Source organism: Balaenoptera borealis (genome assembly GCF_965194805.1).
Source record: "Balaenoptera borealis genome assembly, chromosome: 5".
Lineage (NCBI taxonomy): Eukaryota > Metazoa > Chordata > Mammalia > Artiodactyla > Balaenopteridae > Balaenoptera > Balaenoptera borealis.
Genome location: NC_138862.1, coordinates 5,428,185 through 5,449,737, shown reverse-complemented (window position 1 = coordinate 5,449,737; position 21,553 = coordinate 5,428,185). Strand labels below are relative to the sequence as shown.

Here is a 21,553-nt window from a genome sequence, read left to right as displayed (position 1 = left end):
TTGCATTAAGTCTATTATCTGTTTTGAGTTAGTTTCTGTATATGGTGTGAGGTGGGGATCCATCTTTATTCCTATGTTTTGGGTGATTTATATGTTTATACTAATTCATTTCATGCCCATAACAACAGTCTGAGATGACTTGAGAACTAAATAACTAAAACACATAAAGCTTATGTAACTTGTCCAAGGTACACAGCTAGCAATTAGCAGAGCTAACCAGGAAGTCTGACTTGAGACTTCATTTTCTTAAATATCTTTCCCTCAAATGAAATTGTTATTTCAGAAAGTAAGGACAGGATGAGATGCTCAATGAATGATGTTAGGACAACTAACCATGTGTGGAAAACATATAAGCTCTGACTTATAACTTACATCACAATAAATTCTCCCTGAAAGGAGAGCCAGTAATGACTAAAGTAGATTAAACAATATGCAATCTGCTGAGAGAGAAAAATGATGGAAGAAAAATGATCCAAGTACCAGAAATCTTGATATTGGGACAGTATCAAGTGGGTTAACATATGTGTCCTAGAATAAGAGGCAAGAAAGCATAGGATGAAAAAAAAAAAAAAAAGAGAATTACTGGATAAAACAATGGTTGTAAACACCACAGGTTTGAAGAAAGATATCAGCTTGAAGGTCCAAGGAACTCCTCAATCCAAATCGACACAAATACAAAGAAAAGGACATTCCGGTACATCATAGTCAAACTCTGAAATCCCAAGAGAAAGAAAATCTTAAAAGCGGCCAAATAAAAATGACTCATTAAGTGTAGGGGTGGTGACCCTGAACTGACACTAATTTTTAAAGAACCAAAAGACTACCCTAGCCCAACGATCAGGGTAGGGGCTTTTTTAGGTCAGGGAATCAATGTGTTTTGGTTTAGGGCCAGCTTACAGTGGACATAACAAATCTTCAAATTCATCTTGTGGTTATTTCCTCAGTTCCAGGATGCGTACTTGGAATAGATAAACTCAGTAACCATTAAAATAAATACCCACACGGTTCTCAAACTGTTGAGTGAGGTCTATCATGATAGGAAAGGGTGGTGGAAACCACTAGCTCTGCCTCTTGCTATCAGCTTAGTAAACTAAAAGCAAGAGTGCAAATCTGGACAGACTGCAGAAATGTGTACCAGGTGAACTGGGGAAGTGGGTGGGGTTAGGGGTGGGGACGGAGATTCAGGAGAGAAGGAGATCTGGTCACAGGTGAGGGTCTCCTAAAGGAACCCTGAGCCCTAACAGCTCAGAATGGGGCCTGGAGGGACCTGTTTGGGTTCCTGAGCAGCGCCCCTCTAACCACAGGGCATGAGAAGCAGAGTCGGAGTGAACGCCTGGGACACTGTGGGAGATGCAACCCTCCCAGTCTCCCCCCGGGACAGCGGCAACTGCTCCCATCTGCTCTGCCGGAGGCTCCCCTGCCTCTCTCTGTGCCTCCTGTAAGTCAGACATAACCTACAATTCTGAGTGCTATTGTCAGAATTAGACAAGGGTTTAGAATAAGTTGTAGCTATAGTTGTTATAATGCTTTCCCTCTGCTCAAAATCCGCCAATGGCATTTTACCATATTTAAAATCAAGTCCAAAGTTTGACCATGGATCTAGCCCCTGCCTAGCTCTCTGGCCTCATTTTGTTCATTGCGCTCCGAGCGCAATGGTTTCCCCGCTAGTCCTCAGATGTAACCCACTTCTACCTCGAAACTTTGCACTTGCCATTCCATCTGTCTGGGCTGCTCTCTCCGAGCACGTGCATACCTCGTTTCCTTACTTCACTCTGTTCTCTGCGGGGCATTATGTTACATCCCCATCTGCATGTCCTTCTCCCCATGGGGATGTATGCTTCATGCCGGTGAACTTGTTCAAGGAATAAGCAGTGTCTAGTACAGTCCCTGACATTAGGTGATACTCAGTGAATACTGCCGATTGGATAAGCGAACAGATCTGACAAGGGGGCAGCTGGGGGACCAAGAGGGGCTCCTGTGGGTCACTAGGCAGTGACTCCATGGCCAGAGACCAGATGGGACTGTAGGCATCTCAGCGGATGCCAGCACGGAGGGTGACAGATAACTGAGGACCCAGAGCACTGATGCCACCGCCCCCAGGAGGCCATGGGAGAGGAAAGATCTTAAATCAACTGAGAAACCTTGAAATAGCAGAGATCACCTGAAACTGGCAGAAATAACTTTTCAGTTGCTGGGTAGAAGGGGGCCTCCAAACAGAAGAAGGAAAAAGAGGTAAGTAAGTAAGGGGAGAAAATACACGTTCTTTCCCTCGGAGGGATACCGGCCCCAGTAACATTGAAAAAATGCTGTTGGTATTCACCACTCTCCCTCCACCAGGTACCGACCTCCCTGCTCTGGGATGTGTCCAAGGCCTTCGGGTTGCCACTGACCCTCAGCTGTCATTCCTCCACAGACCTCTCTTACCCCAACCCAGAGCATCATGCTATGAATGCCAATTAGGATAGGGTTCCTCAACCAAAATAAGACTCCTCAACCTCTCAGGGGTATTGATCTCAGCCTGACTTGCTGGGGGGAGCAGTATGATTGAACTGAGCCCCATTACCTGCTGATGATCTGTCCACTTTCTATTTAGTCTGGATGCCTCCAGCCGCAAATAAGAAAACCCTGACCCACACTGGCTTAGACAGAAAAGCAATCAAGTAATTGGTTCTCTCACAGTGATGAATTCAGAGGCGGGGATACTGCAAATGCAGTAGCTTAGGGATAAATCTCAACTTTTCTGGTTTTCTTGACTCTACCTTCCTTTATGTTTTGGTTTATCCTCAAGATGATGTTAAAATCGTTGCCACGATAGGGTATCTGGAGGTATCACCTCCAGATAGGGCCAAGAATTAAGAGATGAACATCTCCTGCTGAGTCGACTATTAAGAATAAGGAGGGCTTCCCTGGTGGCGCAGTGGTTGAGAATCTGCCTGCCAATGCAGGGGACACGGGTTCGAGCCCTGGTCTGGGAAGATCCCACATGCCACGGAGCAACTGGGCCTGTGAGCCACAATTACTGAGCCTGCGCGGCTGGAGCCTGTGCTCCGCAACAAGAGAGGCCGCGATGGTGAGAGGCCCGCGCACCGCGATGAAGAGTGGTCCCCACTTGCCGCAACTAGAGAAAGCCCTCACACAGAAACGAAGACTCAACACAGTCATAAATAAATAAATAAATAAATAAAAGAACGTGAATTTCTAAAAAAAAAAAAAAAAAAGAATAAGGAAATCTTTTCAAAAATACCACAGAAGATTTCTTACATTTCATTGACCAAAACTGGTCACATGCCCATCCTTAAACCAATTATTCTCAAAGGGAGAAGGCTGCCCTTGGTTGGTTCAGACTAGAGTTCACATCCACTAGTGTAGACAGATTAGGATTTACCTGCTGGAGCAGGTGACCTAGCTGTGGTGCGCTTCCCCCAAACACAAGATTCTGCAAAAGATCTCTGTTATCACTGAGTGCATTTGTGTAACAAAGTACCACAGACCGGTGATTTAAACAACAGAAATTTATTCTACCACAGTTTTGGAGGCCAGAAACCCGAAATCAAGGTGCTGGTAGGGCCATGGTCCTTCTGAAGACTCTAGGGGAGAATCCTTCCTGGACTCTTCCAGCTTCCCTTGGCTCTGGAAGCATAACTCCAATCTCTGTCTTCACAAGGCTGATTCGCTCCATGTCTGTGTCCAAATTTCCCCTTTTTGTATGACTTCACTACTATTGGATTGAGGGCTGCATGACTCCAGTAATACCTCCTTTTAACTCATTCCCTCTGCAAAAACCCTGTTTCCAAATGAGGTCATATTTGGAGATACTAGGGGTTAGGACTTCAATATATGAATTTTAGGGGGACACGATTAAACACTTAACACTGAGAGAGGAGGGAAACTGAAATGGGGTTGGCAACAAATTGTAGCTGCTCTAGTAGCCTTCCCATCTTACAGATCCCTTCTTAACCCCAAAGACTCTTTAGCTGGTAGACTCTCAGGCTCACTGAAGAAGCGAAATGCAAATGCTTAGCTGCTCTACCTGGAAGGAGTCACCATCCAGCAACGGCATTACAGCCACTTGGGGTCTCCCACCAGCTCACTGGTCCCCCTGTGTTTTTCCACACTTCCTTTCCCATGCTTGACCCCATCCTCTACTTCTGAACACGGACATTGCCATGAAAGCTGCAGATACTTTTGACAACTGGACTTCAGACTATGAGTGCGTGCTTATGTGTAAGATACGGTCGGGGGGTTGCTGGTGGGCTCCACAGTTATGAAAGTGTGTAAACTGGGTGATTTGGACTCAGGGGCACCTCGTAGTCTCTGACCGGCACGGATGTGTCTCGGGCGGGGGTGTAATTCGGGAATGACGATGATAATAATAACACCAGCATTCACAGCCTCCACCTAAAGAATACCTGCTATTCGCCTGCACCTACCTAATACCTAAGCTCTCCTGTGTGATGGCTCACGTCAGCCTCACAGCAACCCTGAGAGGAGAGGGAGGTCTGTGTGTTGTCTCTGTTTCACGTAGGCTTGCACAGAGGGTGAGTCACCTGCCCCAGGGCACAGGGCTGGAAGGGGTGGAACTTAGGCAGTGTGAGTCTGGAGCCAGACTGCTGACCACAGGGGTATATGCCTTTGATTCATTTATGTTTCTTCTGCTCCAAGGTTGCAGTAAGAGTGTGGACATGAGGGCTTCCCTGGTGGTGCAGTGGTTGAGAGTCCGCCTGCCAATGCAGGGGACACGGGTTCGAGCCCTGGTCTGGGAAGATCCCACATGCCACGGAGCAACTGGGCCCGTGAGCCACAACTACTGAGCCTGCGCGTCTGGAGCCTGTGCTCCGCAATAAGAGAGGCCGCGATAGTGAGAGGCCCACGCACCACGATGAAGAGTGGCCCCCGCTCGCCGCAACTAGAGAAAGCCCTCGCACAGAAACGAAGACCCAACACAACCAAAAATAAATAAATTAATTAATAAAAAAAATTAAAAAAAATACTCCTACTTCTCACAATGCTAATATTTAAAAAAAAAAAAAAAAGAGTGTGGACATGAAGCAAAGGTGATGAAGTATTAAAACCCAGTTTTCAGTAAAAACTAGTTTTCCATTGGTTCATGGTTGTTTATTCCTCCTCAGCCCTTGTGACCCTATTGTCGTGTACTGGTCACTTCCATCCGGATGCTCTGAGATACCCTGCATGAAAAGCACGACACACAGTCTTCATTTCAGGCCACCCCGGCTGTGATTTTCTAGAACAGTCGTGCTGACCTTTTTTTGCATCAGGAATCCCTCTAAAGATATAAAGGCTACAGTGTTTCTTCCCAGAAAAACACATACATTTTTGCATATGATTTCAAGGGATCGCACAATCCCACAGGATCAGCTACAGCCTTCCGGGGCCCAGGAGCCAAGGTTCTGAAGGCTTCATTTAGAAGCTCTCAAATTAAAATAATAGAGGGAAAGCAGCATTAGACTGAGATACACACAAGCAATCTCGACAGCTTAAGGAACAAAAAACTGTAATTTAGTGTTTTTATGTAGGCAAACTTTACTCCCGCTATTTCTGTGAGCACAAAACAAAGGAAAAAAACAAGCGTGTATCTCTTGTTCTTAAAGAGTGGCCTTTACAGAGTGAGCAGGAGGGACCCCGGAGCACCCCGTGGAAGGGACGAAGGCCGTCGCAGCCTCACTGCGGGGCAGCCCAGGGTGCAGTTCCTTCCTCCCCTCCAGAGATCACAGGGCAGCCCTGCAGGTGTTCCCGCAGATACCTGTACGTCCTAGACGCAGCACGTGAGGGCGGGAAGTAACAGAGGGTGGATGGACTATCCAAGGCTATCTATGGATTCTTTTATTTTTTTGGCGGGGGGTGGGGTGGGGGGGAATGGAGCAATGGGTTATTGTATTCCAAGCCCAACACCCACTCTGGCAGTAGCAGGACATGAGGTAGCCTGAGGTCAAATCACATTACTGAGGTCTGTCCAGAATTGGCCAAGGCCTGGGGACTGTTTGACCAAAGCTGACCCGAGTTGGTGCGTGCACATGCAGTGCACACGCACGTGTCCCCACGTGGGACCCAGGGACCTGCTTAGAGGGAGGCCTGAGGACCAAGGCTGGACTGGAGCCCTTCCGGGTTGGCTCTGGAAGCCAGAGATGGGGAGGTGGGTTCCACAAATAACCGACTCTCCAGGGAAGCACCTGCTCCTGGTTGATGAGGGATGGTCTCCTACACGGCACGCGGGGATCAGAAGGGGCCTGTGCAGAGCAGCAGACAAAAGAAGAGCTGCCTGGGCATCGTGGGCCAGAGATCCAAACAGAAAGAAAGCAGGGTTCCTGGAGACACACAGGCTCAGACCGGCCAGGGGCAGAAAGCTGGGACGATGAGGAGGCGATTTTGGCACCTGGGAGAAGACGGCTCATCCACCCGAAAGATTCTGCAGTTTCTGGAACTGGTTTCTTAGCACAAAAGACCACGTTCCCCAAGTGGGGAGGCTTCTTTTATTTTCCCCAAGCGGGGAGGCTTCTGCAGCCCCTGGTGGGCCTGGGGTGAGGGGCGCAGTGCTGTCACCAGAGGCCGCATTTGATTGAAAGTAGAGCGCAGTTCCCCTGTCTTTCCTGCCAAAGGTCCTTAACATTTTCCGATGTTTTGTTTTGGGTCCCTATTCCTGGGATGATTTTTCGTAAAGGATAAATCAGAATTGAGATAATGTAGAACCAGAAGCAAGAATACCAACAAAACCGGGAGGGTCTGCACTGATTATTTTTCCGTCTCATTGATGGCTTTCCATGACCACTCCTTCCAAACTTGGTTGCCTCTGTCTTCCCTGCCCACAGTCTCATCATGCCTGATTCCCAGAAAGCGCTGGGGGGAGGCATTCATTGTTAAATTGCTTTATTATTAGATTAGCGAGTTTTGAAAGGATTGTAGTAGTAGTAAGAAAACGTCCCAGAGAGGAGACCCAGCCAGTGCCAGGGCATGGTCCCCAGTGTCCCCACTGAGACCCCAACACCAGGCTCTATCAGTAGAGTTCGGGTCTTTAAAATACGTGTAAAACCCAGCACCAGCCATCCTGGGCGTCTGGAGATCTCATCTGAGAAGCTGAATTTCCTGACATGCCTGATCAGGCAGAAAGTTCTCTCCTATTGCATTTAAAAATATTTGCAGACCAGTTTTTTTTTTTTTTTTTAATGACTTATAGAAAAGGGAGAGTCCTTACTATTGTTACTGAAAGCAGTGCAATTTCTTTTGAAACATTAAAGAAATTGTGCCTGATGTAAGCCTGGGTAGCGTCAGATAAGAAGAGCCTTGCTGCCGTCCCAGGTGTAATCCCGTTACCAACGCAGCGACATACAGCCTGCTTGCTCAGCAGCTCGGCACCTGCTCTGCCCCCATCAGGTCAGAGCCAAGGCTCTCCGCTCCCACTTCCTCCCGTTTTCTCAGTAAAAGAGCTGTACGCCAAGTGGCAGGTCCCCCATTGCCGTGTGCAGAGCCTGAACGTGTCAGTTTTCATACACTTAATAGTCTTGCCAAGCAAATATACAAAGAACAAGCGAAAGCCATCCCTGTGTTAGCTGTTGATTTTGTTTAAATGGTATCATTTGAGCAACAGTTAGAGATACTGTATGTCTTTTGCCTTCGTGTTTCTATATCTCTTTATTAAATTATGTTTTTACTTTTCCGAATTTAAATATTATGATTTTTTTAACATCTTTACTGGAGTATAATTGCTTTACAATGTTGTTTTAGTTCCTGCTGAAATTATGTATGAAGCCTCCGGAGGGTTATCAAGAACTGGTAAAATTAGCTGTGCCATAAATGTGCCTCTCTGCTAGCAGTTTGTATCGTTTGAGAGAGAGAAACTAAGATTGACAAACCCTAAGAACAGTTTGCTTTGATGAACACTCGCTTTAAATGTTTCTTTCTCTAATCCCCTCCACATAGCGGGTAGAGCATTCAAACACAGTTACCTCTTGCCTTGAGTCTTTTGATTTCTTGTATCTGCTCTCTCTGTTCTCTCTCCCTCGAGCGCCTCTGTTTACCCCCAACAATTCTATCTTTCGAAATCCACTGCACCCTTTAGGACTGAACTCAGAGGCCATGGGTACCATTCCGTAGGCACTGATTCTCCAGGGGGTGTAAACCACGCCCGCATCTGTGCATTCCCGGTGTCCCACGCTCTATCCTGACACCGGCGTGTTCTGCTGGAGCTGTCCACACCCAGGCCTGATGGACCCACAGGAGAAAAAGGTCACTAAGGGCAGGGGCACATCTTTGTGGTCCCACGTCCACTACCAGCATCAAAGGTATGGAGAGAGGAGATGTGGGGAAATCTTCAAGTTCTACATTTTCAAATTCTACCCATTTTTAAAGATTTTTTTCCCCTGACGCTTTCCTTAATACGCTCAAAACGATGGTTCTGTCCTCCTTTGAAAGGCACATCTCTGTGCACCTTACTCCTTCCCTTGCACTATGATTAGCAGGCTGTCTCCTTTCTCAAGACATAAGCTCTCTCATTCATGAAGGTAAGGTCTATGGTTGATTGTATTTACATCCTTCATGGGGCACTGAATCTATTAGAGCTTAGATACGTATATGAGTGCGATAGAAAAAAATGCTTTATAAATTTAAAATATGTTAAAGCAATTGCAAAATACATTTCTTTTGTTGGGGAAAGATGGATCAACGTTGGTCAGTATTGGTCTTCAGATCTTGGGTTTCCTTAATGTTTCACCAACTTAGTTTTAAAAATTATGATTTCAACTTTGTATTTAAGTGATATGACAATTTGTCTTCAGATTCTTGAAAATCAGTTCCTCTAGAGTATAATATTTAGAAGTCAAAAGTAGGTATTGGATATGTCCACAGTATATTTCAAAGCAACCTTATTTCAGAACTTTAATTTGTCTATGATATAAAAGTATACCGAATAGACAGCTTGATATTTTCACTGTCCTATTAGAAAAAATGGGTTAACTAGAATGAATTCTTAGTAAAATAGGATGGATACTAGTCTGTGTGTAGCTAGCCTTCAAATCTCTCTCTCTCTCTCTCTCTCACACACACATCACTGGAATTCACTTTTAAATCCAATCTCTCTAATAAATGATATGATAGAGATCCTTGACAACCTACAGACAGCATAATTAAAATAAAACAGAGGAAGTCTGATCAAAACCTTGTAGTCAGGAAGAAATCACAATCTGTCCAGTAGTAAAGAATATAAACGGAGAAAGACATAAGTCATTCACTTAAACTAGATGTACAACCATTTGCTAATGAGCAGGACTCAGTAGAAGTTGGTCTACTTTGGTCCTTTCTTTGGTGGTCTAGTTAGCAAAGTATAAAAATAATTTCACTATAAAGTGCCCTTTCCTAAAACATGGGTCAGCAACAGGGACCCTGAGCATAGTGCTACGCGTTCTTTGTTCTTGTAGATGTGTGTGTTGATCATGAGGTTTCTGCTCTCTGGATTTCAGAAGGATCTTAAAAAGGAAATCAATGGACAAGCCAGCTTGCAGATAATAAAAAGCATGAATCGACCTCTGAAAGGAACACATCTGAGAGCGTGCACTGGGCTTTTCCACAAGAAAATCAACAGGAGAGAAATGTGGGTGCCAAAGGCAGGGACCCACTCGTCTGCTGTTTACCCAGAGCCTGTACCCACGGCCAGCGGAGCAGAAAAGAGGGGACCCACAGGCTCTGACAATCGCTGAACTTCTACCGTCCTCTTTAACTATATTTTTAGGACAGGAAACCCCCAGCTGCAGCAAATCACATTTTGTTTTTGTTGTGTTTTGTTTTTAAACAGTATGCATGGAGACCACTGAAAATGGAAGCCCCCGAAGCCCTATTTAGGTAAAACGAAGCGCTCTTCTTCCTTACTTTTCACCGTGAGGTACATGGACTTGCTGACGTCCGCGCCCACATCGTTGCTGACCTTGCACAGGTAGTAGCCGCTGTCTTCTTCTACCACGTGCTTGATCAACAGAGACCCGTTGCTGAGGACCTGAATTCGGCCATTCAGGGCAATCGGTTGGAACTGGGGAACCCCAGCACCTGCAACAGAATAAAAAAGAGGAACGGTGATGCTAAGATGAATAAATACAGGGGGACAATGAGCTCAAGGACACCAGACCAATGAAGGGAAGCGATGGACGCCGAACACACAACCTAGAGGACAGGCACCAGAAACACCAAGAATTTTTTCTTTCCTCCGACGATGAAATTCTTGTTTAGGGAGAAACATGTTTATTTAAAATGACAGTATTTCAAACTCTGAGATAAAGAGTAAGAGAACTTACAAATAGTTTCTACAATTCATCATATTTGATGAGCGTTGAGTAGTTGATAAATTATTCACAGAAATCACAGTATAATGACTACAGAAATAGACATCTCTTGTGTAACTAAATACATTTTTTGTGTCCCTAGGGACTTAATCTGTATGTAAACAAGGAGTGCTTCAGGGACAAGGCATTTGAAGACCTCACAGGATGAGCACCTCTGAGACTACAAGGAGAAAACTGATACTGCAGACTTCCCTTCTAAGTGTGGTTTATTCTGGTCTAGAAACACCATGTACTATCAGCATCATTTAATGTTATTAAACAAATAAATCAGATCATTGCACTAAGACAGCACGAATTAAAACCCTGCTCTCCTCCGAGTGCTTGCATTCAAGGAAATAGTGGCCCAGATGTGGTATGCTGTGGTCATAGATGTGATGTGATCCACACAAAAGATCCATATAAAACTAATTTAGAAAATAAATTTAGAAATAATAAAAACAGGATTAAGGCCTCAGGAGATTTCTGGGAAGATGGTAGTTGGATGAATCGGATGAATCTGCTATGTTGTTTGCCCCTCTTCTGGGACTAGGAGGGTGTGGTCCAAGCCTTGAAAGGCTGATAGAGCTTCTCCATCTTCCTGGAGAAAGCTCAAAGCATGGGCCAGTGTGTGTTCTAGAGAAGAGCTGCTGGTCTGTGTGTCCCCAGAACCTACATGGGACCTGAACAGGTGGGCGGTCACCCATTCATGCAGGAAACTTCAGACTTTGCATCTGGGGAAGTGAAATGAGAGGGGGGCACACTTCCTCCTGTTGTCTCCTCCCAAACTGACCATTTACCTATTGGTATCCCTCAGGTCACAGTGGCAGAGACTGTGGCTATGCCTTCCCTTACCTATTTCTATTCCACCAAAGAGACAAAGGAAATTAATCATGTATCTGAGGGGACCTTTCATAATGAATTACAAGGACAAGCAGAATCCCTACAACAGATGGTTTCTATCAAAACAGAACTGTTAGAGAGTATATATGGAAACTTGAATTTAAAAAACAGAGTTCTATTTCTGCTAAGGATGGAGAAAGACACAAAAGAATATCACTTCCATTCTAACAACAAAAAAGAGACTGTTAATCTACAAAATCATGCTTTTCTTTGAATGAATCAGAAAGTGGAAGTCACAGGCAACTGGGTAAACTTAGTTGCAAAGAATTAAAAGCCCTACAAGGAGATATGGTACAAGTAAACAATTTCATCTTTGGGATGGGGTGAGAGGACAAGGTCCTGGGCATACAAGCAGGTAGGAAGTAAAGAAGTGGAAATAAGTATAACCTACTTCAATTGCTACTCTTTCATGCACCATGGCCAAAATTCAATAAAATATTATGAGATGCACACACACAAAAGCAAGAAAAAAGAACCAGAGAAGAAATGATCAACAGTTTTGAAATCTTGGTATGGAACTATCAGACAGGGACTTTACAACAACTATGGTTAATGCCCATAAACAGGTGGGGGATTCAGAAAGAATATTAAAAGTATACAAAAGAGAAAGATAGATAAATAAACTGTTAGAAACAACAAACACAATATTAGATCAAAAGAATTCCTTAAGCTAATCAGCAGATTGAACACAGCAGAGAAAATAAATAGTGAACTTGGAGCTAGGTCAACAGAAATTATCCAAATTAAAACAAAAAGTTCAAAAGAGTGAAAAATACAGAATAGATTGTCCTAGAGCTCTAGAACAATATCAAATATTCTAACATTGAGTAATTATAGTCTCAAAAGGAGAAGAAAAACAGGGGCAGAAGAAATAATATTTGAAATATAGAAGACTTTAATACCACTATCAGTCAGTTTGACTTCACTGACATTTATAGAACTCTACAACCTGCAGTAGCAGAATACATACTGGTTTTGAGTGCACATGGACCAGTTATCCAGAAAGACAATATTTTGGGCCATAATACAAATTTCAATAGATGTTAGAAAATAAAATAATACAAATCATTTTCTAGCTCCACAGAAAAACTAAAATCGAAATCAATAACAGAGATATATCTGGGAAAACCTCAAATATTTGAAACTTAAACAATATGCTTCTAAAAAACCTCATGAGGCAAAGAAGAAATCACCAGAGTAATTAGAAAAAATATATTCTGAGTTGAATAAGAATGTAAAACAACATATCAAAATGTGTGAGATGCAGGTAAAAGCAACACTTAGATGGAAGTTTGTAGCTTTAAGTGTTTGTATTGGAAAAGGAAAAAGATCACAAATCAAAGATTTAAGCATCCCTCTTAAGAAGATATTACAGGAAGAGCAAATAAAACTCAAAGTAAGGAGAAGTAAGGAAATAATAAAGAAGAAAACTGAAATCAATGAAATAAAAAACAGAATATTGTAGAGAAAATCAATAAAACCAAAAGCCAGTTCTTTGAAAAAAAATATAATACAAAAACCTCTAGCTGGACTGATCAAGAAAAGAGAAGAGACATTAGTTACAAGTAATTATAATGAAAAAGGCCATCACTGCAGTCCCTACTTGAATTAAAAGGATAATAGGAAAATATTAGGAATAACTTTGTGTCAACAAATTTAAAAAGTTATATTAAATAGATAAATTTCTGGAAAGCCACAAACTCTCAAAGATCACTCAAGAAACATTAGATAACCTTAATAGTCCTGTACCTATAAGTTAATTTGTAGTTAAAAACTTTCCACAAAGAACAATCAAAGCCCAGACAGCTTCATTAGTGAATACTACCTAACACCTAAAGAAAAATAAAATTTTTACACAAAGTCTTTCAGAAAATACAAGAGAATAAAACACTTTACCACTGATTTTACGAGGCCAGCAACATCTTGATACCAAAATCAAAGACCTTAGAACTACAAACCAATATCCCAACATAGACATAAAAATCCTTAACCAGCCAAGCCAGGACTGGGAGCCGGGAGCAGGGAGCTGGCCAGGCGCTCGGACAGGCCTGGCGAGCGCTCAGCGCAGGGTCTTGGTGCTCGGCCAGGTGTCAGGTCTGAGCCTCTGAGGTGGGAGAGCCAAGTTCAGAACACTGGTCCACCAGAGACCTCCCAGCCCCAAGTAGTATCCATCGGCGAGAGCTCTCCCAGAGATCTCTGTCTCAATGCTAAGACCCAGCTCCACTCAACAACCAGCAAGCTATAGTGCTGGACACCCTATGCGAAACAACTAGCAAGACAGGAACACAACCCCACCCATTAGCAGAGAGGCTGCCTAAAATCATAATAAGGTCACAGACACCCCAAAACACACCACTGGCTGCAGCTCTGCCCACCAGACAGACAAGATCCAGCCCCACCCATGAGAACACAGGCACCAGTCCCCTCCACCAGAGAGCCTACACAAGCCACTAAACCAACCTTACCCATTGGGGGCAGACACCAAAAAGCAATGGGAACTACGAACCTGCAGCCTGGGAAAAGGAGACCCCAAACACAGTAAGTTAACTAAAATACACAGCAGATGAAGGAGCAAGGAAAAAACCAACCAGACCAAACAAATGAATAGGGAATAGGCAGTCTACCTGAAAAAGAATTCAGAGTAATGATAGTAAAGATGATCCAATATCTTGAAATAGAATGGAGAAAATATAAGAAACGTTTAACAAGGACCTAGAAGAATGAAAGAGCAAACAAACAATGATGGACAACACATTAAATGAAATTAAAAATTCTCTAGAAGGAATCAATAGCAGAATAACTGAGGCAGAAGAACGGATAAGTGACCTGGAAGATAAAATAGTGGAAATAACTACCACAGAGCAGAATAAAGAAAAAAGAATGAAAAGAATTGAGAACAGTCTCAGAGACATCTGGAACAATATTATACTCACCAACATTCAAATTATAGGGGTCCCAGAAGAAGAGAAAAAGAAAGGGACTGAGAAAATATTTGAAGAGATTATAGTTGAAAACTTCCCTAATTTGGGAAAGGAAATAGTCAATCAAGTCCAGGAAGCACAGAGAGTCCTATACAGGATAAATCCAAGGAGAAACATGCCAAGACACATATTAATCAAACTATCAAAAATTAAATACAAAGAAAAAATATTAAAAGCAGCAAGGGAAAAGCAACAAATAAAATACAAGGGAATCCCCATAAGGTAAACAGCTGACCTTTCAGCAGAAACTCTGCAAGCCAGAAGGGAGCGGCAGGACATATTTAAAGTGATGAAAGGAAAAAACCTACAACCAAGATTACTCTACCCAGCAAGGATCTCATTCAGATTTGATGGAGAAATTAAAACCTTAAAAGACAAGCAAAAGCTAAGAGAATTCAGCACCACCAACCAGCTTTACAACAAATGCTAAAGGAACTTCCCTAAGCAGGAAACACAAGAGAATGAAAAGACCTACAATAACAAACCCAGAACAATTAAGAAAATGGTAATAGGAACATACATACCAATAATTATCTTAAACATAAATGGATTAAACGCTCCAACCAAAAGACACAGACTGGCTGAATGGATATGAAAACAAGACTCATATATATGCTGTCTACAAGAGACCCACTTCAGACCTAGGGACACATATAGACTGAAAGTGAGGGAATGGAAAAAGATATTCCATGTGAATGGAAATCAAAAGAAAGCTGGAGTAGCAATTCTCATATCAGGCAAAATAGACTTTAAAATAAACTCTTACAAGAGACAAAGAGGGATACTACATAATTATCAAGAGATCAATCCAAGAAGAAGATATAACAATTGTAAATATTTATGCACCCAACACAGGAGCACCTCAATACATAAGGCAAATGCTAACAGCCATAAAAGGGGAAATCAACAGTAACACAATCACAGTAAGGGACTTTAACACCCCACTTCCACCAATGGACAGATTATCCAAAATGAAAATAAATAAGGAAACACTAGCTTTAAATGACACGTTAGACAAGATGGACATAATTGATATTTATAGGACATTCCATCCAAAAACAACAGAATACACTTTCTTCTCAAGAGCTCATGGAACATTCTCCAGGATAAATCATATCTTGGGTCACATATCAAGCCTTGGTAAATTTAAGAAAATTGAAATTGTATCAAGTATCTTTTCCGACCACAATCCTATGAGACTAGATATCAATTACAGGAAAAAAATTGTAAAAATACAAACACATGGAGGCTAAACAATATGCTACTAAATAACCAAGAGATCACTGAAGAAATCAAAGAGGAAATCAAAAAATACCTAGAAAAAAATGACAATAAAAACATGACGACCTAAAACCTATGGGATGCAGCAAAAACAGTTCTAACAGGGAAGTTTATAGCAATATAATCTTACCTCAAGAAACAAGAAACATCTCAAATAAACAACCTAACCTTACATCTAACGCAATTAGAGAGAGAAGAACAAAAGAACCCCAAAGTTAGCAGAAGGAAAGAAATCATAAAGATCAGATCAGAAATAAATGAAAAGAAATGAAGGAAACGATAGCAAAGATCAATAAAACTAAAAGCTGGTTCTTTGAGAAGATAAACAAAATTGATAAACCATTAGCCAGACTCATCAAGAAAAAAAGGGAGAGGACTCAAATCAATAGAATTAGAAATGAAAAAGGAGAAGTAATACAATACTGGCACTGCAGAAATACAAAGGATCATGAGAGATTACTACAAGCAACTCTATGTCAATAAAATGGACAACCTGGAAGAAATGGACAAATTCTTAGAAAAGCACAACCTTCTGAGACTGTACCAGGAAGAAATAGAAAATATAAACAGACCAATCACAAGCACTGAAATTGAAACTGTGATTAAAAATCTTCCAACAGGGCTTCCCTGGTGGTGCAGTGGTTGAGAATCCACCTGCCAGTGCAGAGGACATGGGTTCGAGCCCTGGCCTGGGAAGATCCCACATGCCGCGGAGCAACTGGGCCCGTGAGCCACAACTACTGAGCCTGCGCGTCTGGAGCCTATGCTCCGCAACAAGAGAGGCTGCGATCGTGAGAGGCCCGTGCACCATGATGAAGAGTGGCCCCTGCTCGCCACAACTAGAGAAAGCCCTCGCACAGAAACAAAGACCCAACACAGCCAAAAATAAATAAATAAATTAATTAATTAAAAAAAAATCTTCCAACAAAGAAAAGCCCAGGACCAGATGGTTTCACAGGCGAATTCTATCAAACATTTAGATGAAAGCTAACAACTATCCTTCTCCATCTCATCCAAACTATAGCAAAGGGAGGAACACTCCCAAACACATTCTATGAGGCCACCATCACCCTGATACAAGAACCAGGCAAAGATGTCACAAAAAAGGAAAACTACAGACCAGTATTACTGATGAACATAGATGCAAAAATCCTCAACAAAATACTAGCGAACAGAATCCAGCAGCACATTAAAAGGATCATACACCATGATCAAGTAGGGTTTATCCCAGGAATTAAAGGATTCTTCAATATATGCAAATCAATCAATGTGATAAACCATATTCACAAATTGAAGGAGAAAAACCATATGATCATCTCAATAGATGCAGAAAAAGCTTTTGACAGAATTCAACACTGAGTTATCATAAACACCCTCCAGAAAGTAGGCATAGAGGGAACTTACCTCAACACAATAAAGGCCATATATGACAAACCCATAGCCAACATGGTTCTCAATGGTGAAAAACTGAAACCATTCCTCTAAGATCAGGAACAAGACAAGTTTGCCCACTATCACCACTATTAGTCAACATAGTTTTGGAAGTTTTAGCAATCAGAGAAGAAAAAGAAATAAAAGGAATCCAAATTGGAATAGAAGCAAAACTGCCACTGTTTGCAGATGACATGATACTATACATAGAGAATCCTAAAGATGCTACCAGAAAACTACTAGAGTTAATCAATGAATTTGGTAAAGTAGCAGGACACAAAATTAATGCACAGAAATCTTTTGCATACCTATATACCAATGATGAAAAATCTGAAAGAGAAATTAAGGAAACACTCGATATACCATTGTAATAAAAAGAGTAAAATACCTAGGAATAAACCTACCTAAGGAGACAAAAGACCTGTATGCAGAAAACTATAAGACACTGATGAAAGAAATTAAAGATGATACAAATGGAGAGATATACCATGTTCTTGGATTGGAAGAATCAACATTGTGAAAATGACTATACTACCCAAAGCAATCTACAGATTCAATGCAATCCCTATCAAACTACCAATGGCATTTTTCACAAAACTATAACAAAAAATTGCACAATTTGTATGGAAACACAAAAGACCCCGAATAGCCAAAGCAATCTTGAGAAAGAAAAATGGAGCTGGAGGAATCACGCTCCCTGACTTCAGACTACACTACAAAGCTACAGTAATCAAGACAGTATAGTACTGGCACAAAAACAGAAATATAGATCAATGGAACAGGATAGAAAGCCCAGAGATAAACCCACACACATATGGTCACCTTATCTTTGATAAAGGAGGCAAGAATATACAATGGAGAAAAGACAGCCTCTTCAATAAGTTGTGCTGGGAAAACTGGACAGCTACAGGTAAAAGAATGAAATTAGAACACTCCCTAACGCCATACACAAAAATAAACTCAAAATGGGTTAATGACCTAAATGTAAGGCCAGACACTATAAAACTCTTAGAGGAAAACATAGGCAGAACACTCTATGACATAAATCACAGCAAGATCCTTTTTGACCCACCTCCTAGAGAAATGGAAATAAAAACAAAAATAAACAAAGGGGACCTAATGAAACTTAAAAGCTTTTGCACAGCAAAGGAAAATATAAACAAGGTGAAAAGGCAACCCTCAGAATGGGAGAAAATATTTGCAAACGAAGCAACTGACAAAGGATTAATCTCTAAAATATACAAGCAGCTCATGCAGCTCAATATCAAAAAAACAAACAACCCAATCCAGAAATGGGCAGAAGATCTACATAGACATGTCTCCAAAGAAGATCTACAGATTGCCAACAAACACATGAAAGGATGTTCAACATCACTAATCATTAGAGAAATGCAAATCAAAACTACAATGAGGTATCAGCTCACACCGGTCAGAATGGCCATCCTCAAAAAATCTACAAACAGTAAATGCTGGAGAGGGTGTGGAGAAAAGGCAACCCTCTTGCACTGTTGGTGGGAATGTAAATTGATACAGCCACTATGGCGAACCGTATGGAGGTTCCTTAAAAAACTAAAAATAAAACTACCATATGACCCAGCAATCCCACTACTGGGCATATACCCAGAGAAAACCATAATGCAAAAAGAGTCATATACCACATTGTTCATTGCAGCACTGTTTACAATAGCCAGGGCATGAAAGCAACCTAAGTGTCCACTGACAGATGAATGGGTAAAGAAGATGTGGCACATGTATACAATGGAATATTACTCAGCCATAAAAAGAAACGAAATTGAGTTATTTGTAATGAGGTGGATGGACCTAGAGTCTGTCATACAGAGTGAAGTAAGTCAGGAAGAGAAAAGCAAATACCGTATGCTAACACATATATATGGAATCTAAAAAAAAAAAAAAATGGTTCTGAAGAATCTAGGGGCAGGACAGGGATAAAGATGCAGACGTAGAGAATGGACTTGAGGACATGGGGAGGGGGAAGGGTAAGCTGGGATGAAGTGAGAGAGTGGCATGGACATACATACACTACCAAATGTAAAATAGATAGCTAGTGGGAAGCAGCCGCATAGCACAGGGAGATCAGCTCTGTGCTTTGTGACCACCTAGAGGGGTGGGATAGGGAGGGTGGGAGGGAGACACAAGAGGGAGGAGATATGGGGATATATGTATACATATAGCTGACTCACTTTGTTATACAGCAGAAACTAACACACCATTGTAAAGCAATTATACTCCAATAAAGATGTTAAAAAAAAAGAATCCTTAACCAAACCCTACCAAATGAGGTTTATCAATATATAAAAACAATAATATATCATGACCAAATGAGATTTATTCTAGGAATGCAAGGTTGGTTTCAATTCAAAAATTAGTGACTGTAATTCATCATATTAACAGACCAAAAAAGAAGCAGAATATGGTTATGTGAATATATACAAAGAAAAAAGAAATGTATTTTAGAGTTAAACATCCTGATAAAAATCTCATAGTGAACTAGTCATAGAACGGAATTACTTGATAAAAGGTTTCAAAAGGCTTACAGCTAACATCATACTTAACTCTAAAAACCAAATTATTTTCCACCAAAGATCAAGAAAGAGTCAAGGGTGGTTGGTCTGGTCCTTTTATTCAACATTGTTCTGAAGATTTTATCAAGAACAATTCAAAGAGAAAATGACATAAAATACATATGTATTAGAAAAGAAGAATATAACTGTCTTCCGTCACAGATGACATAATTATTTACACAGATAATCAAAGAGCCTACAAAATCGTTGCTAGAATTATAAATGACTTTAGCAAAGTCACAGGATACATCAAAATACAAAATTCAAAGTTAATTTTATTTTTATATATTAGTAACAAGCAATACTGAAATTTAAAAAAACAATAAATTTGCATGAAAACATGAAATATTTACAGATAAATTTAACAAGATATTTGCAAGACTGGTCTACTGAAAACTGCAAAAGTTGTTGCTCACAATTAAAGAAGACCTAGATGAGTAGAGATGGGGCGTTACACCATGTTCATGGGTAAAAATTCTTAATATTTTTAGGCAGTTATTGGAAATCTTGTTCTATAAAAGGCCAAATAATAAACATTTTATGGTGTGCAAGCCATACAGTCTGTCACAATTACTTATTTCTGTCATTGATGCATGAAAGCAGCTATAGAAAGTACATAAATCAGATGTTATGTTCCAATAACATTTATTTACAAAGGCAGGTTTTGAGAAGAATTTGACTTGTGGTCTATAGTTGGCTGACATCTGATTTAAAGGTATGTAAAAAGTATATAGATGTAAGATAATTATAAAGTTGGAAGGGGGGTGCATATACTAATAATACTCACACACTTGGATTAGTTCTTTATCTCATATTTGATGTGTGAAATATTGTAACATCTTTCTAAGTAGAAAAACGGTTTTAATTCATCTTATTCACAAAGAATTCAAAATCAGGGATGAAAAAGTTTTAAATACATAATAGTAGTTTTTAATAACTTCAATATGTTGATTTCCTCAGTATCAGCTACTGACTATTTTATAAAATGAGATGAAATGAACAAAATCATTCTTATCCTTACACTTGTTCACTCCTTGGGAATAGTCAAAAATTATCAAAATGTATAAAATGCAAAATTACAACAGAAGCATGTATAATATAGATCATTTAAAATTTAATCCATATGAAAGTTCACAGAAGAATTAAAGAAATGTTTGATGGATAATGAACATATCACTAAATGAATGGTTGATTTTGGAAAATAACTGATGAAAGCTATCTCCAAGATTACCTACTGGGGTTTAAAACATGAGAATTTCAGATTAGGAATCTGAATTTTTGGTCAAAAATTTAAACAGTAAAAAAGTAACTGCCCTCTTTTTCTCCTCAAGATCCCATTATCTTGAGGAGAAAAAGAAGGGATTATAGCCTTCCTAATTTTTTATAAGCACATACAAAATTGTGCTTTGTCTATACAAAATGGTGTTTATTGTCCAATTACTAAGCACCTACTCTGTGGTGGATCCAGGGCAAGTAGCTATGGTTACAAAAATGGTGGCCTCTTTGTCAATCTCTCTTTGAGGTCAGAACCCTCACTCTGGGTAAATGTGAGTGGCCATATTGTGAGCCTTCCTATGGAGAGCCTTCCATGAGGGTCTCCCCCAACCAACAGTTTGTGAGAAGCTGAATCCTGCCAGCAACCACCTGAGTGGGATGAACCTTGATATGACTGAATCCCTGGCCAACAGCCTGAGTGCAGTCCTGGGAGAGACCTTGATACAGAGGACTCAGTTAAGCCATACCCAGATTCCTGCCCCACAGAGATCATAAATGTGCTTTATTATTGTTAAGCCACTAAGCTTTGGGGTAATTTGTTACACAGCAACAGATCCCCAATACACTGTGAAAAACTAGGTAATCAGGAATCCTTTTAGTTCCTCAGTTTCCTCACCTGCAAAATGGAGATAATAATAGATCCTCCTTCATAGGGCGGTGTAGGCGTTTAAATTCTTAAACTATGGTATGACATACAGTAAGCACACACTATTGCTGTTTTTTTCTACTTTCTGCTTCTAATTATTTAATCAGTTTATGATTAGTTGACTATTTCTTTCCTACT

General features: G+C 40.9%; 1 protein-coding gene and 1 long non-coding RNA gene across 4 annotated transcripts in view; one reads left to right on the top strand and one right to left on the bottom strand.

Moving 5' to 3' along the window:
- DSCAM (DS cell adhesion molecule) overlaps window positions 1-21,553 on the bottom strand; it is a gene marked incomplete at its 5' end in the record, with an annotated part of 739,398 nt that overhangs the window by 217,128 nt on the left and 500,717 nt on the right. For both annotated transcript variants that reach the window (XM_082393800.1, XM_082393801.1), the window contains one exon: window positions 9,874-10,047. In XM_082393800.1, the coding sequence (XP_082249926.1) occupies window positions 9,874-10,047 (174 nt within the window). The remainder of the gene's footprint in view (window positions 1-9,873; window positions 10,048-21,553) is intronic.
- Window positions 1-21,553, top strand: part of LOC309629636 — a 127,415-nt gene that overhangs the window by 25,675 nt on the left and 80,187 nt on the right. The window lies entirely within an intron of this gene.